Source organism: Carassius auratus, chromosome 1 (assembly GCF_003368295.1).
Source record: "Carassius auratus strain Wakin chromosome 1, ASM336829v1, whole genome shotgun sequence".
Taxonomy (NCBI): domain Eukaryota; kingdom Metazoa; phylum Chordata; class Actinopteri; order Cypriniformes; family Cyprinidae; genus Carassius; species Carassius auratus.
The window spans coordinates 19,805,162-19,823,552 of NC_039243.1; the positions used below are offsets into that span (position 1 = coordinate 19,805,162).

An 18,391-nucleotide genomic window follows, 5' to 3' on the forward strand; every position below is an offset into this window, starting at 1 on the left:
AATAATAATAATATTTTGAATTAGCATTTATTTTAGTATTTTTAGTTTGTATTTTAGTTTTAATAATTGTATATATTATTATAATTTGTTTATAGTATTAAGTACTTCAAGTAAAATGTATTGATATTTCCAAGTATGTGTGTGTATATGTTCAAATTAATATACTTTTAAGAATATAATTCAAATCACATTGTGATATAAAGCATGAGTTATCATTTATTTATTATAGTCAAAAAAGCTTTTTTCCCATTGTATTTTCACCAAATTTATCTGAACAGAAATATACAGCTACCATAAAATTACTCAAACTGTAATATTTTGTCAGACTTCATAGTATTTTATTTTGTTATTGTCCATGTCCTCTTTAAAAAAAGAAAAGAAAAGAAAAAAAAGATAAATGTCATATAGGTCATTAATAAATATTACAGTTTGCATTTCAATAAATAAAGGTTAAGTACATGAATGTTGGAGACATTTATTCAGTTGGTTGTAATGTGGCCTCAATCACTCAATATAAATATAATGCCACTCATGTAGGAAAGTGAATGAAGTGACCTGTAAATCATGAAACAGCTTTCAGCCGCTGTAATGTCCCTAACAAATGACTTATTTATGGCCGAACTGCATGCTAATGCTAATGTTCTGCAGCTGATTGTGTCGACACGCCGTTGCCTGACAGGCGTAATGAATTTTACAACACGTTCACCAGCAGAATGACTTGTGGCACATTTCCCTGTCGACTTTAGAAAGTCGGGCATCATTCAAGAGAACAAGAGGTTTAGTGAGAGAAAATCTGAATCCGAATAAGACCGTGTTTGGGTCTCCCAGGTTTCCTGGAGTCTCTCTGTATTTTCTCAGAGTGACACACTGTTCTGGCCGGACTGTCAGTAGCTGTTGGCACTAGAGAAAGAGTTTTAGATTTTCCTGTGATGGCTTCGTATTATATTACTGCCAAACCTAAAATGTTCATCCAAGGACATTTTGCCTTTGCAAAACACTTCAAGCTGTAAAAAATCTTTTTGATGGATTATGTAAACATAGCTGATATCTTACTTGAACATTTTGGAAATTGGTTAGGAAACCCACTGTGTGAACTGAAGAGAAGGAACAACCAAAGATTTTATTTTATTTTAAATTTTAATATTTTCACAGTGTTTATGAAGTGATTTTTTAGGATTATCCAGGGTTATTGTAGTTAAAGTTGAAACTAAAACCTTAAAAAAAGCTTTTTCTTTATTTAAACTAAAACAAACATTAAATTAATTTAAATATAAATAAAAAAATGTAACATTTCTTATTTTCATTCAGCTTAACTTGATGTGATAAAATAACTGGAACCAAAACTGAAATAAAAAAAGAATAAAAACTATACAAACACACATTCAAAGCGAATGAATATTTAACTTAAACATTTAAATGAAAAGTAAATTATACAATCTTTAATATAATATCAGTGATACTAAAATAACATTGGTATTATTTATGTGCTATTATAGTGTTCAGAAATATTTTTAATTGGTTTTTATTTTTATATTCTCACCATGTTTGAATGTATTTTAATTTGACAGGTTTTGTCATTTTGTTTGTTTTGACATTTTTATTAGATTTTTAAATAGTTTTATTTAGCTTTATTTTCATTCTAGTTAGTATTTTTAATCCTTCAAATTGAACTTGTTTTTAAGTCTGATGTTTATATTTTAAGTCTAATATTTACATTTTATTCACATATCAGTCACGGTATAAATCATTAGTTAATTTGGCTGGAAATTCAGTAAAAAAAATAGCTTGCATAACCATGTGGAAATGCCTATTAATTGATAATCCACTGAATCAAATACTTCTCATATGATGATGCTTCATCTCATTTGATTTTATTTTTGTATAGAACAAATGATCAGATTAACAAATATCTGGCTTTATGTACTTGAGTGAAATTCAGAAGACTTAAACAGTGAAACTGATGGCCCAATTGTGAAGCTGTGCGTCCTTTTTGATCATATAATCAACTGAATAATTATTTTAGTGTGTTTGGCAACATCACAATAACAGATGGACGTACTGCGAGAGAAACGCTGCCAAACTCAATTTGAAAGTCTCTTTATAGTTCACGACTGCATGATGCTATTAAAGCAGGCTAACCTTCACAAGCCCTTTTCATGAAAATACCAGAAATATTGATTCAAAATGGTTAAATCCAATTAAAAATGGACACTTACCCAATTAACTAACCTAATAAGTAAAATAATGTTTTCGCTTATCTAAATGTTAACATCAGACTATTGAAATCACTTTTTTTTTTAATTGTTGCACACCTTACATTTCCTGTAATTCTGTCAATAAGCATCTGTCACTGTACTGAAACCTGTTTATTGATTCACTGCCTGTCATTCTGATTAAGTCTCTCTTCTAAATTGGTCTAATAATGTCCCGCTCTCTGTCGACAGGTATCTTTTCGCCTTGCAGATCAAGCACGACCTGGCCTGTGGACGTTTGACCTGTAATGAAAGCAGTGCCGCCCTGCTGGTCTCTCACATAGTGCAATGTAAGACATTCAAGACATATTTTACTAGCACCAGGAATATAAATATTCCTTCTGACATGGATTCGATTTGATTATGATTCTTTCAATTTGTGCATCTGCCTGGATTTAGCCAATTTTTATATGAAAATAGGAGTTGTATTTTGGATAAGACATAATGCAGAATGCACTGCACTATAGTGATTAAATCCTATAGTAGATGAATTGAAAGAGTTTCATTGTTAGCTCAGTATGGTCATCTTGCACTTTCATTGGATTTTTTGGGACAATAAAAGCATTCCCATCTCCATCACAAAGTATATTGTGTAAGTATATTAATCTTGTCAAGCTGATGCTTCAGCAGAAATCCTGTAGGACTGTTTGTCGCTGTCATCGAGTGGATGGATTGGATTATACTCCATGTTGTCTCATGTAAAACCATGTTCAGATCATGTAAAACAAGCTTTGCTTCAACATCACTACATCACATACTGGTTAGTTGCTATGGAAACCTCTGCTGAGGATGTTGAGGGCTAGTGTAGCATCAGTAATCGAATCAAGAGACTGACCAGTGGTACAAGCTAAAGTTATTTATATAATGAGTTCATATTTAAAAGTACTTTATTGAATTTCTGAATATCTCATTATTTTGTTTTGCTTTGTAACTGTATTTAAACATTAACTGTGCTATATATAGTCACTGGATTATTCCATATATATATATATATATATATGGAACAATCCAGTGAATGAATCAGTGTTGGAGAGTAACTAGTTACATGTAATGGCATTACGTAATATAAATATAAAATAAATGTAACTGTAATCTGTTACAGTTACTGAGAAAACGTGCATTTAAATTAGTTACTTATGAAAATGTTAACGATTACAAAGAGGGCTCCATCTAAATACTACTTCTGTTGATATTTACTATTTCTTGTTATGATTTTAAATCTGTTTTAACCTTTTTAAAAATAAAAAGGGGCACTAAAGTCTGATTTTGTGGTAGCTGTGCTCTAAAATTAAATTACTATAATCTTAATTCACGCAATGAAGGATTTTGGAAGATTTTGAAACAGCTGGAAACATTCATTAGAAATTTAGAAAAGTAATCAAATGGAATCAGAAACATTACTTTAAAAAGTAATTGAAATAGTTACACTACTTGCTACATTTTCTATAGGGTAACTTGTCATCTGTAACCTATTATATTTCCAAAGTAACCTTCTAAGCACTGGAATTAATAACTTTACAAATTAAGGGTTCTTTGACTATTTTGGAACTCAGTGGATGCAAACCAGAATATAATATAACATAACATAGCTTGCAAAATCAAATATACTGTAAATGTACTTTTCTCTTGCATAGTATTATATTAATATACTGGATGCATATAATAGATCATCTCTTTTTCTATGGTTACAGCTGAGATTGGAGACTTTGATGAAGTGCAGTGCAAACAACATCTACTCAACAACAAGTACATTCCTGAGCAGGACACACTGATGGAAAAGATCATTGAATACCATCGGAAACATGTGTGAGTGTATCGTCATAACTCAAAGTAATATTAAACCAGTTATTTGGTTTAAAGGATACTAATATTTAATGTGCAATAGGGTCCAGCTGAAAGCTTATATCAGTTCCTCAGCAATAAATGATCAGTGGGCTGTTTATTTTGTAAAACATTTAGTAAAATAGAGAGCTATTTCGAGCTTTGCTAATTAAACACACTGTTCAGGGAGTTGGTCGCCGTGTACAATTTGTAGATCGCTTTGACATTTAAAGTTCAGACCAATTTTTTATTTAAAAGGTGCCAGGAAACTGTGTGATATTTATCAGTGTTCAGATTTCATCAGCAATTACAAACAATTATAAAAGTTCTGTTCTTTCATGTTGATTCTGATATGTTCTTCTTGAGGTTGTGATTCTTAAGCTTATCACTTATCAGTCTTACAAACTTGTAGAATGTCTTCACACACACTGATGTTTTGTACAAAAAGGCTTAATTTAGTATATTTTGATCCTTCCACAGTGGGCAAACCCCAGCTGAATCGGACTACCAGCTTTTGGAGATTGCACGGAGACTTGAGATGTACGGAGTGCGCCTTCACCCCGCGAAAGATCGCGAGGGAACGAAGCTCAGCCTCGCCGTGGCCCATTCTGGTGTGCTGGTCTTTCAGGTAAGTTTCAAGAGTTTTATCCATTGTGGCTGTATGAGATTTATCCTAGAGCAAAGCGTTCTTGTTCTTATATGGAATATGTTGTTGTTTTTTTATTGCCTTTAAATTGTCTTCTAAAGGGACACACCAAAATAAATGCTTTCAACTGGTCTAAAGTCCGCAAGCTGAGCTTCAAAAGGAAGCGCTTTCTCATAAAACTACGACCTGACTTAAACGTAAGTGCTCCCTTGATCGTTTTATAACAATATACGAATGTCTCTACTTAACGCTATGTCTTTACCCGAGGGCTGGATTCACGAATAACTTTCGGTGCTTGCTTAAAAGTTTTCTGTCCATTTTCCATGTAGTTTTGGTGCTTCGATGGGAACATGTACTAGATAAATTCATCTGTTTCTTCTCTCATAGCAGAGTAACTGTCAGGATACTCTGGAGTTCATGATGGGAAGCAGGGACTGCTGCAAGGTGTTTTGGAAGATTTGTGTGGAGTACCATGCCTTTTTTCGCCTGTTTGAAGAGCCCAAGCCCAAGCCCAAACCAGTTCTGTTTACCAGGGGTTCCTCCTTCAGGTTCAGGTAACAAATTGTGCAGAAACAGTCATCTTAAAAGGACTTAAATGGCATCTTCTCCATCACCAGAAATAAAATGTACCATTACGAGACATGTCAGAGACCTTTTACATTGGCGACTTCTTTCTCTGGCTCATAATATATTATGCAGGTATTTGTTTGCTAAATAATCATAGTGCAAGTAGGTCTCAGTTCTTGCCAGATGGTTATTGTTTTGACATCAACATTGTCTGCTTCTCTGTTTGTTTCTGAACCGCTCTGTCATGTTTTATCTCATCAGTGGCCGCACACAAAGGCAGGTGATTGATTATGTAAAGGACTCTGAATTCAAGAAGGTTCCATTTGAAAGGTGAGTTTTCTCTGTTGACCTTTGTCTAAATGTCACTACCTTTCTTTTGCATTTCATTTCCGTCCAAAACATTTTGACGTTTGAGCACAGTCATTTATTTCCCAATAACCTTTATTGAGATCAATCAGATTTTGCATTCTTAAACATCACACCCCATTTACACACCACTTCATGACTATTTAATCTGAGTGACATCCAGATATGATTTATCCACAGTGCATTTCATTGAACATTTTCCCTATGGAGCTTAAATATGGTGAAATATATAATCTGCCATATCCTAAAAGCCACTTATGCCCTGGAAACTACCAAGCAGTCCTTAGAAACTATTTATTTAAAAATGTGAAATAATTTGAAAATGGATTAAAAAATCTGCAGGATTTTATAAAACAAATTTAAGACCTTTTTCAAGACCTATACAAATAAAATTACTACCATAAGAGCGTGGTAGGGCAATGTCTATGATAACATATTCAACTAAAATGACATGACGCATGATTACAGATCAGATACAGGTTTCCAAAGAAAAAAAAAAGATAAACTTAACATTTGAGCCATTAAACAATGAATTGTCTTAATTTAAACCATTATTGTCAATCAATTATTATATTAATCAAATAGCATATATTTTAGATTCACCGGTTCATATTTACAACTGCATATTTGCTTAAATTAAATTAATGGGTCTATTTTTGCAATGGCCTGAACAAAAACAGATGGCAGATGGGCTTATTGAAAATGAACATTTTCTGCCAGCTTGTGTCACTTTTGGAGCAGCAGAATACAGCAGTTTCCCAAGTACACAGAGCAGAACCTGATTTTGAAATGTGCAGTGCTCATATTTATTCAATGAAATCACCGCCTTTTTATGTTTAATCATCACATTAAGCTGTATCACAATTTCTCTTTCTGTCTTCAAATTTAAGACCTCTTGAAATCTTTAAGACTTTCTTGTACCATTTAAGACTTTTTATGGCCTTGAAGTTGATACAATTAAATTTAAGACTCGTTAAGGACCCATGGAATCCCTGAAAAATAAATAAACATGTGTAAAATACACATACTTATACCTCAGATGACATCTTGATTCGGTAATCTTATTACATTATTATTTTTTTACAAATAAAGATAAAATGGAAGCAAACACTGTCACTAATAGGGCACTTCATAACCTTTTTTTTTTTTATTATTATTTTTTTTATCAAGCCAACGTAACACTCATTTTACATACAGCACACAGTGAAAGTCGCATGAATATGACAGTGGGCAGATGGATAATGTGGTATACGGTATATGTATGTGCTGTATGTTCATGGTAAACGGGAAAGTATTCTAATGTAATTATTAATATACCACTTAATTGCTTTGTTTAATAGTTCCAGTTGATTATTAGACAGACTTATATCTGTATTAGACAGAATTGTTCAAAATGACAGCAAATGATGAAGAAAAATTTGAGTGCTGTGTGCTCAGGCTCTGCCATTCTCAGCGCTGTCACTGGCACACCATCAAAATAAAAGTCGAATACATTGGCCAAACAGAAAATTTATCTGCTCATGCTGATATTTGAAAAATGCCAAATATCGCTACACCAGTTGATCACTACTAGAAACCACCTAGCAATGCCTCCTAAAAACCTCCTTAATTAATCATTTCCAATCTTCCATCCTTAGAAAACACAGTAAAATCCAGTCCAACAGCAGTCTTTCTCCATTCCCACCCAGGCTGTGTGCCGAGGGTCAAGGAGAGGTGAGTGGATCTTAGTGTACAAACACAGTAGGAGTGCATTAAAATAATCCCATATTATGCAATTCAACATGAAAAAAAAAAAAAAAAACTTTCTTAATACACATTCCTGTCCCTATAATGAATGAATCATCAGTGTTCCTAATGATTCAAAAATGTAACAAAAATGTAATAACTTTATCTCTGGTAACTTGGTCCACTTCTGTTCTGAGACAGAACATCAGTGTAAAATGGCTTGCAAATGTGATTTCTTGCTGACTTGTCAGTATATGTCTCTCATCGTCTTTGTTTCCCTAATCTTTTGCATTCTACATCTTGCAGAGGAATGCCAGTGCTTCAGGACATCAGATGGACTCACCTATTGGGCACGCCCAAGTGACTGTTGAAAACCCAGCTCTCCAGCATTACACTGGGAGTCTAACCTCACATACCAATGGATGCCGAAATGGGACCACCGATGAGCCGGATACTCGATTAAAGCCATCTCCAACCAAGCAGCAGGCCGAGCATCTGAGCACAGGTCTAGCATCGCATGCTGCCAAGGGTAGCTGCTCCTCAATACCTTACATCGACTGCAGTGACATAGATAGCGAATATGATGTGGTGAAAGGCCGTGTCACTAGGTCTCACTCCCACACACATGACAATGATGAGGTTGAGCCAACCAGCCATACAGCAGGCAAGAGTAATGGTTATGGAAATAGTCGGCACAATGGACGTGGGGCAAGCAAGTCTAGATTTAGGGAGTCTTCTTTGACCGACCATTGGTTGGGTCAAAGTTCAGATACCTTTAACGGTAGTCAATTGTCTAATGGGCCATTTTCTGGTAATGGATCACCACGTGCTTTACCCCTGAGTAGTACTTTGGTGGATGAATTGTTTAAAGGTATGGATAGACGTGGTCTGGTGTCACCTTCCGGTCCATTATTTGGTTCCCGGAGTGCAAACTGTAGTCCGGTGATGAGCAGTTTTCACAAAACCAACTCCCTGAATCATCCAGAGCAGATTGGCTATAGCAGTCGTCGCCGTTGGGATGACGGTAACCATTACCTTACCAATGGCCGATCTGGGAGTGAGCCTCAACATTATGGGAGCTACTCCCCAATTGTCAGTCGATCCCCACACTTGCAGAAACTCCAAAATGGCATGCGTAACCGTTCCGACACAGATCCCATGATTTTGAGTCAGTTAGGTTCAACCCCAGCTAATGAACCCCGATCAGTGCTCTCAAGAGCTGAACGCATGGCTGCCCTTGAACGCCGTGTGGCTGCTAATGGGCTTGGAGCATCTAGCCAAGCTAGATCCAGCAATGTCCAGAGACTGTATGGAAGCCGACTCAGTGCTAATGACCACAATAGCCCAGTCCATATGATTGATGGTTCCACTAGTAGTGGAACGGAGTCTAGTGATACCGAGTCAGATGCAGGCAGCAACTCTTACAGTCAGCCCCTAGTCTTTGGAAACCCTGGGGTGGTCAATTCCTCCCCTATGCCCCGAAGCAAGGTCTCATTTGGCAGTCTCCAACTGGAGGATGAGGGTCAGGGGGGAGAAGATGGCTACAGTTATCCCATCAATGATGAAGATGTGGCACAATTCTTCAACTGCTAGAGAAGATGAAGTGAGCATGGTTACTGGTTGACTATACATCAGTTTTGCTGCTTGAAGGTCCAGTCAAGGGACAGTGTGTTGTGTAGTTTTTGTGCCATCGGTGGCACCAAATGGACATGGCATGACCTGACATAGCATTAACCAGTCGCAATTTGGGGCATGACTATCTGTTTTGGCAGATAGGGGCAGTGTTTGAGAATTACATTTGGTGGCAGTAGATTACAAGATTAACAAGGTTAGTGATGATGGTATTTTTGCAATATTTGGAGAAAGAAGAATGTGTTCTGTCTGATGAAATACTTTTTCAAATATGCACAATTCATAACTATTACTCTTACAAAGATTAACTTTAGATTAATGAGGAGTTGAAGGCCCTACTGCAAAGTGCGGTGTCTGTAAATGTAGAGAATGAAATCTAATTACAATTACAAATTATGGTTACCCATAGTACTGCTTACTAATTGACTAGTCATTGAGCATTGCCAAACATTGTGAAAGATTTCTTTATCTTTCTTGTAGAAACAAAGAATTACAAAAATATACTGAAAGATGCCATGCCTTTACTCAACCTATAAATACCTTTCTGTTAGCCATAACCGCATCTTACAGAATCTAATTTCAGAGTTAATTTCTTTATGCAATAGCAATATGCTTTTGCCAAAATAGAGGTGATATGACAATAGATGTTCAAGGTATGAAAGTTTTGAGGGTGTCTCTGCTGTGTGGCATTGACAGTTTGTCAGAGCTAGGCTAGCTAATTTAAAGTTATTCTAAATTCTGATGGATAAATGTATCTATAGTTGAACAATAAGCTTGTGTTGTCATAAAAACAGATTATACTGGTAGGATGTGTTGGATGATATATCCGATAAATATAGAGATTGTGTTGGCATAACATGAGATAAGCAACAGTAAATGGTTTAGCATTTTATCTTGCATGTTAAAGATTTTCATCCAACCATGATGGCTTCATGCAAGCTTTGTTATTTTTCAAACTGGTTGAATTTCCATGTTCTTTATCTTTGGTGTTTCTACATGGGGTGCCAGTCTGGTGGCATTGTCAAATTTGCTTGCCCATTTCCCAGCATGCATCACTCCTTTAAAAAAAATACAACATTATAAAGATCTCATTTTGTTTTGTTTTGCTTTGCTGCTTAATTTCTTCTTTCTTTTACAAACCACTGTATCTCTGGCACGCCTCGTCAATGTCATCTGTTTGTGGTGCGTATGCAATGCTTGATGTACACTTGGTTTGTAAGTATATTAACCTGTGCTCAGGTTGCATTACTTTTAAGACCTCTCCTACCCAGTGTCATCACTGTTCTAGCAGCATGTATTTCTGGAATGCCTCAACTTGTCTTTTTCCCCTCTCTCTTGGAAGCATGTCAACCTGTCTTTGTCTCAGCATTTTGCTGCCTGTCCTTTTCAAATGTGTAAACGACTTTGCATTGACATGGGACCCTTAAAATGCAGTAGTCTTTTGAAGTAGAGATGAATGTAGGTGAGATTTGGACAGAATGTGAGTAATAAACTTGTTTTGAGGATTAGCATGTGAAGTCTAAATAGATAACGATGGTTTCAAAGGGCTGTCCTAAATATTTCTTTAAACTTATGATCAATCTTTTATCCAGACGTTTTTGCAGTTCCATGCTCTCATTTTTTGCATATGTGTTATTGCATTCTGACTCACTAGGAAATGCATTTGTGATGTAATTTAATTTTTTAAAGCATTTGTTTTAATTTCCCAAAGTCAACTTTCCTTTTGAGAAATATTCTTAACTTTTGCATGGCGATCCTATGTCAGTGAAAGGATTTTGGAAAGTGTTCGCAAAGCCGTTCGCAAGATCACTGCAGTTTTTGGGTCTGTTAAATAAAATTGTACAATATGTATTGGAAAGTGTCAGTTTATGCCACTGTTTATTGATTGTAAATAATTCTACCCACCCAGTGTTCCCAATGATCTGTAATTTGTCAGTGACCAAGGTAGCCTTCATAGGTTTTTGTAAATTACACTAAAATGTGATTTAACTTTGTAGGTTTTATTATTACGAGAATACTGCAGCAGTATTGAATGATTCACTCCTTTCAAGCTGTGATCTCTTGATTATTTCATAAAATGTATTTTGCTGATGTATCTGAAAAGGTCCAGATATATTTGTGTAATATACTGTAACTGTGCTTTTTTAAAATACTCATAATTAACAGTGTAATCACTGTGGCACATATGCAAAATGATTAACCATAATTGTAATGTGTTTACAAACTGCCTAATGTAGACTGTACTTGACTAAATAACCAGGTTAGCAATTGAAGGGTCACGCCTTTGAGCCTTAGTACACGTTTTTTAACTCTTCCTCTCTGTTGCAGCCCTGTAGCACTTATAAATGGATTTTCTGAAGTCTCAAGGCTTGTTAACTTTCTCGATGCCTGTTCACAGGTTCTGTACGATTGATGTCTGTTGTTGTTTTTTTTAAACCTTTGGTCTTATTCGTTCTGGAACACTTTAACATTGTAAATGAATGTGTATTATTAGCAATAAAACTTGGTACTTGTGAAGTGGGGCTCTTGACGTTTACTCGAAGCCCGTAGATGTTAGCGCCCCCCCTCATGTGTCCTGTTTCGTGGTAGAGTAGCTGTAGTCGTTTCGTTTTTTGTCTTGCATGTTTTCACAAGGCCTTTGTCACCAGATTTGCGGCTGTTCCAACTTCCTCAATAATGGCTGCACTGTGGACACTCGGTGCATTGAAATGAATTTGCATGTCGCATCCCATTCACGCCAAGCCATAGGACACGAAATGTTTTCGGGCAAGTATGTGAATGTACTTGTGTAGTGAATGTAGTGGTCTGAAGATTTCCCCATCATCCAAGGAATGTGTTATATATCCCGGCAGTGTCCTCAGGCAGAAATCCCAGATTTGGATAGTGTGACTCACTCATGTCTGGATCCCGATGTGCTGCTGTCGTGCAACTTTACCCCTTAGCGATGATTTCTCGAAATAAAATGTCAAAACTACCCTGCAGAAAAGACTGAGATTGACATGAAGTTGCAAGATAGTTCAAGCTGGTTGGTGCTGGTCTTACTGGTAAACCATGCAGTATACCAGTAAAATTGAGATTTTTGTTAAAACTGATGACCAAGAAGTCTTGCTAGTGAAGATTTCTAGTGGTGATACTAGCATCTAAAATGCTTATTGGTAACTAGTTAGCTGCTTTTTTTTCAACAGGGTAGTTTTACAAAATGTGCATGTTGAACCCTTGAACTTTGTTGAATACTTGATTCCATTTACTAGGTCTAACTAGTCCATTGACATTTGATAACCCAATTCACATTATGTCAATGCTTCAGCATGACCTTCCTGTTCTCCTGTAGGTCCAGTTTCTCGGAGCCCACAGCACAGCGAGTCTTCGTCTGCAAGCCAAGTGATGATGAACGGCCAGAAACAGAGTCTTAAGCTAGGCCAAAGTCCAGACGGACGGCAGCCTTCTCCTCTCACCACCCCTTTACTGACCGACACTGGCTTCGTCCGCACAGACGACGAGGACGAGGTTCGGAGGAAGGTTTGTCTTTTGAGGAGGGGGAGGGAACAGTGTTCGAGAATAGCACAACATTAGTCTAAAAAACAGACAAATAAAGGTTACAATGAAAAGTGGAAAGGCTGTTTTAAAAGCATTTTGTCTTCTGAAGTGCCACTGCATTGTGGTCTAGTGTCTCTGTGGACGTCTCAGAATTGGAGACCTAGATAAAATCAACCCAAATTCCATTCTATTTAGGGCAAATTATTTAGCGGTGGAGTGAGCGGCTCAATAAACAGTGAGAGTTTACTAAGATGTCGCTGTGTATGTGTGTGTGCAAGGCAGGGTCAAGTTTGGTTTGTCGTAGGTGTTGTCTTGTGATTTGCTACTTGCCATCAGTTGTTGGCATGTGATTTAACAGCATTTTATTGGACTAAAATGTCCTTTGAGATATATATATATATATATATATATACAATTTCCGCAAATATATGCATTTTTCTTTTCTGATAAATAATTATGTAGAAATATATATATATATTTCTACATAATTATTTATCAGAAAAGAAAAATGCATATATTTGCGGAAATCTATTTAAATCTTCAAAAATCCACCAAAATCCTGTTTTGATTTCATATAAATATTTCCTGGCATTCTTTTGTGAATGTTTAATTTAATTTAATGTATGCCCTTGTCATTTTTCAATAATTTAATTAAGTTTAATGAAATTTTATTCAATGTAATTAAATTATTTCTTTCTTCTGGTCACAGAGGTTTCCGACTGATAAAGCGTACTTTATCGCCAAAGAGCTCCTGACCACAGAGAGGACGTATCTGAAGGATCTGGAGGTCATAACTGTGGTAAGACTGTAAATACTCGAGCAATCTCATATAGCCGTTGTGTTTTCAGGATGTTTTGTGTCGGCATTAGCTTCACATTACCCTTTTTCCGCCAGCATGAACCGGGTGCTAGTTCAGAGCCAGTGCTGTTGCCGATTTGCAGTTGGTTCAACTGGCAAGCCTTCTAAGAACGGGTTTTCCTTTCCATGGCTAGAGAGCCACCACAGAGCCAGGACTTACTCTCGTCTTTCCCAGTAATGCTAGCATGGCAGCGCCAAACACAACAGGCTTGTTCTGCAGACTAATCAGCGAACGACACCAAATCATGCTCGATTTCCAATCACTCCCACAGCACACCGTCTTCTAGACCAGCAATGTTTTGGTGCTAATTACGAACCACTTTTCCTAGTTCGTAGTTGGTGCTTTGGCTGTCGATAAGACAAAGAACTGATTTGAAACTAGGCTCTGGCTCTGACCCAGCACTCAGACTGCCTTGGTGGAAAAGAGGTAACAATAAACACCTCAATCTAAGTCTAATTGATTATCTGGGACATTCCAGCTGTGACTTAAGCTGTTATTGAAATTTTATATTAATTTCCAATCATTAGTGATGCTGCAAGGGAAGCCCATAGCTGATAGTTTGAGCTAGACCAATTAGCATCTTAACTCAAGTACAGTATACTAAAGAAGCATACCTGGCCAGAATAAACAAGCTGCACTAATACAGGACAGACACAACAACAGGAGCAAGGAAGCGCCATGGATTTTACGTAACAAAAATGCACATATTAAACTGTACATAGGCTGGCACAGTGTTAACAGCTATATGCAGTAACAAACTGTACCCCAATTGCAGATAGGGAGGTTAGTGACTTGAGCACTTGAGATGCCAAAGACAGCACATCCAACTTGTAAAACCTAGCAAAAGTATTCTGTGAGGACCAGCCAGCTGCAAAGCATCTCAAAAAAATGTGTCTTTACACCAGGCCCTTGAAGAGGCATTCGCCCTCGTCGTATGGGCTCGGTTGTTAACTGAGAAGATTGTTAACTGAGAAGATGCGCAAATAAACGCTGAAAATGAACGTAGCTTCTCAGTTAACAACGGCTCTGTGTAGTAACAGCTGCTCTATGTGAAATCACACACCTGATGGAATTTAACGCTGATTAGAGAACTTGCTTTACTGACGAGATGCGCATAACGATCGGCCGATCGTGATCGGAGCAGCCCTAATCAAACCCGATACCCAACCCTAGTTAGAGCATTGCTAGTCAGTTGCTAAGGTATTCCCAATTGTTGCTGGGTGGTTGCAAATTTTTTGGGGTTTTTTTTTTTGCACTTGTTAAGGCATTGTTAGACTGTAACAAAGATGTTTGGGTGTTGAGTAGCATTGCTAGATGGTTGCTAGGCATCATCTGTAGTTGTTGGAGCATTGCTAGGCAGTTGCTAAGTGGTTCTTAATGGTCACTAGAGAATTTTTTGTAATGATTTATAGGAAAATTTATGAACATTACTACAATAATCTGTTGCTAGGCAGTTGCTTTTATTTTTTGGTAGTTGTTAGGGCATTTTAAGACAAAGATGCAAAGTTGCAAAAGATGTTCGAGGCATGAGATGTTCGTTGTTGCTAGGATTATCTGGGGGTTGCTGTAGCTTTCCTAGAAGATTACTAGGGGTACTGTAGGTGAGGTGGTTACTAGAAAAGTAAGGTGTTTTGAGTGCTGATAAGGTTTCCTGATCAGTTGCAAGTCATTAATAAGCGGTTACTAGGGTGTTTTAGGTAGTTGTTAGTTGTAGCTGCCATAGTGTTGTTAATAGTTGCTGGGCAGTAGCTAAGGTTTTGTAGGAAAGAGTTTGGACATTGCTAGGCAGTCGCTAATGTTTTCTGGTGGTTGTCAGGACGCTGTTAGACTGTTGCAGCGATGTTTGGGGTGTTGCGTCGGGAATTGCTAGGGTGCTTTGCGTGTTTTTATTTTATTTTTTTCTTCTTTTAGTTGTTTGCTAGGTTTTGAAAGTTTCAAATAAGGCTGTTCTGGATTGTTGCTAGGCAATTGCATGTAATAAATCATGACAAATGTTTTAGCGTACATTGTAAATTGATCCATTTACAAATGAAAGGTTAGCTTGAGGCTTTAAGATAAGGTGTGTAGTGGTTGTTGTTCTGTTTGCCGCCTCCTCTCTGTATGTCTGCTTTGTAACGCATCTCTTTGATGTCTTACAAGGTAGCGGAGCGAAGCAGCAGGGCGACACATTTACTCATCCCATAAATATTTCCATTTGGCTTCTGGATCTGAGACTGCTGTTTTGATCCCAGACCACCAAACCCACCCATTCGCCTGCATCTGTTTAACAGTTTAAACTGCTTCTAGATCTCCACACAGCCATCTGTACTGCTAGTGAGCGGAGCGCCACAACACTACAGTGTCCCAGGACACAGTGCTTGTTTTGGTCTAGGTGTTGGGTGGGGGGTTTTAGGGGGATGCTTTTTTAAATGCTTGCTAGGAAGATCTAGGTGGTTACTGGTTGGTTGCTGGGGTTTTAGGGTATTCTGGATAATCTCCAACCTGTTGCTAGGGTTAATAAGAAGTTTCTAGGGTGTTCTGTATAATCCCCAGCACGTTTCTAGGTGGTTGCTAAAGTTGTTGCTATTATGTTGTTAATAAGCATTTGCTAGGGTTTTCTGAATTATCACTAATATGCTATTAAAGAAATGCTACTTTTTTGTTTGCTAGTTAGAGTGTTAATAAGCATCTGCTAGCGTAGTCTGAAGAATGTTGCTAGGTGCCTGCTAAAGTTGCTGCTCAGGTGTTAAAGCAGTTGCTAGGGTTTTCTGAATAATTGCTAATGTTGCTAAATTATTATTATTTTTTTATTTTATTTTTTTCTTGATTGGTTGTTAGAGTGTTAATAACAAAGCTCTGATTAATAAGCAGCTGTTTGAGTGTACTGAATAATTCTCTATGTTTTAGGGTGTTGGTAGGGTTATAATAAACAGTTATTCTAGGGTGTTTTGGATAATTGTTAGCATGGTTGCAGGGTTTTTCTTTTTAAGTTGGTTTATACTGTGTACTTAATAAGCATTATGGTGTTGTGGATAATTACCAGAATGTTGCTAGGTGGTTGCTAGGGCTGTCAAAATGGCTGAAAAACTAAATTCAAATTTTGTTCTTAAAGAAAAATTCTAAGCTTCCTATCACTGTTTATAAGTCCTGTACAACAGGTTTAAATCCATCCAAGGTTAAAAAAACATTGTCATTTTGTCAAAATATCATTTTAAAATGACCTCAATTCTCAGAGATCCCTAAACGGTTCGCGCGAAGCTGTTCAAAAGATTCAGTTTCCTTAAATCCCCCTTTCGGTAGCATACTGTGTTCTGATTGGTCAACTAACATAGTCAGTTTTGATTGGTTGTTCCGCACACAACTTCACGGTAAACAATGCGTTAGCATCTTTTTGGGGTGAATTATGTCTTATTCCTCTCATCGCGAAGCAAACAGTAAAATAAAAAACTTGAACAGTCTCTCTGCTTTTTCTTCTGTGTGTGCGTATTCAAGCCGCGCGCTTCAGTTTGAATCTGAATAGCGCGTTCAGCGCGGGGGCGTGGTCACATTAGATATAACGAAGGGAGACATGAAAAACAGACATTGCGTTGTTTTCATATGGATTACTTTATCACAGAATATTTTCGGCAGCACTTGTTTAGTTTTTAAAGTAGACATGTCAAGCTTTCTATAGATATCTCTCTCATGTCTCTTCATTGAGTATTCACGGAGTTACACTTCATTTTAATGACGTGTTTGAAAATGAAGATCAGCGCAGACAAAGGCTGCAGACAGCACACATACTGATAAGACGCTCGGGAGAAAACAAACACATAACTTCATAATCATACTTCGCGTTGTGATTCGGAGATGCTTGTTGGTCTAAATAAAGTTGGTAATGAACCCTCTTTTATGGCCAAACACTTTGAAAATCCCGCTGTACTCACCGAGATTAGAAAAGCAGTCATCAGTGAAATGTTGTGAATACAACAAAAGGGATTTGTTGTACTGCTCTGGTATTGTGGTAAAAATGAATTTTAGCCATTGGTTCTTCTGATCTTCATTATTTGGCAGTGAAAATAAAACAAACTTGCCTTTACAATTAAAAACACACCGTCTCCTCGACATGATGCTATCACACCAACCAGAGCGTCTGTGTGGGGGGTGGGGCAGCTCAGAGTTCCGTTTCTCTCAACACGGTGGGCGGAGATTATTATGCAAAGTGTTCTAGTGACGTACATAGAGATGGGCAAAAGATTTGAAATCTATAACGACTCGTTTCAGCGATTCAGAGTCGACTCCTTACTTTAGAAGCCAATAACTTTATAAATCATGTACTTTTTGGTTTAATTACTTTGCACATTGTTTACACTGATGGACAGCTACATCATACACTAATACAGGTAATTTTTGATTTCCCATCTGTGTGGCTCTTTAAACATTATCAAAATTCGCATTATATTCAAATTTAAAATGCATAATTTCAGTTAGGGTAAAGAAAAAATTTTGGCTTTTCTCCTGAGGCCAAAAGAGGGCGCATTGTGTATAAGATAATATGACTACTGTATCTGTGAAAAAAATGCATAATGTTCAAAATAATGTTTAGAAACCAATTATAATTAAGTTGCTTAAACAACTATAAACAAAACAGCATCATGTATGTATTCATAGTTTAATAAAAAGGGTAGAAAGCCAATCACACAGAGTACAATTTTCATTTAAAAACAGGAGTTTAAAAAGCGGCAATAAATCTCCAGATTTTTCTTTTTTTTTTTTTTTTATTGAACTTTAATTTTACATGGCTTTCTAAACATGTAGCTTTCTTTTGCAAGACACGAGTGCAACAGTGATATGATGTCCTTCTAGAAAATGTGCGAAATTTGCGTTCTGTGTGAACGGCTTGGTTTCGGTTCTGACGTGGACAAGATCTTCTCCGCATTGATGTTCTCTTTTCTAGTGGCTTCAACTGTGTTGGCTGACAAAAACATTCAAATGCAATGACAAAGTACATCGTCATCGCATCTCGTG

The 18,391-nt window shown here is 36.9% G+C and overlaps 1 protein-coding gene across 3 annotated transcripts in view; it reads left to right on the forward strand.

Moving 5' to 3' along the window:
* LOC113100298 (FERM, ARHGEF and pleckstrin domain-containing protein 1-like) overlaps positions 1-18,391 on the forward strand; it is an 83,622-nt gene that overhangs the window by 49,567 nt on the left and 15,664 nt on the right. The window contains exons 6-15 of one of the 3 annotated variants that reach the window (XM_026265191.1): positions 2,445-2,542; positions 3,944-4,058; positions 4,554-4,701; positions 4,821-4,916; positions 5,107-5,273; positions 5,548-5,616; positions 7,290-7,365; positions 7,684-7,906; positions 12,341-12,516; positions 13,256-13,345. In XM_026265191.1, coding sequence (XP_026120976.1) covers positions 2,445-2,542; positions 3,944-4,058; positions 4,554-4,701; positions 4,821-4,916; positions 5,107-5,273; positions 5,548-5,616; positions 7,290-7,365; positions 7,684-7,906; positions 12,341-12,516; positions 13,256-13,345 — 1,258 coding nt within the window. Of the gene's footprint in view, positions 1-2,444; positions 2,543-3,943; positions 4,059-4,553; positions 4,702-4,820; positions 4,917-5,106; positions 5,274-5,547; positions 5,617-7,289; positions 7,366-7,683; positions 7,907-12,340; positions 12,529-13,255; positions 13,346-18,391 lie in introns of all 3 variants that reach the window. The other 2 variants (XM_026265207.1, XM_026265122.1) reach the window with 2 other exon arrangements.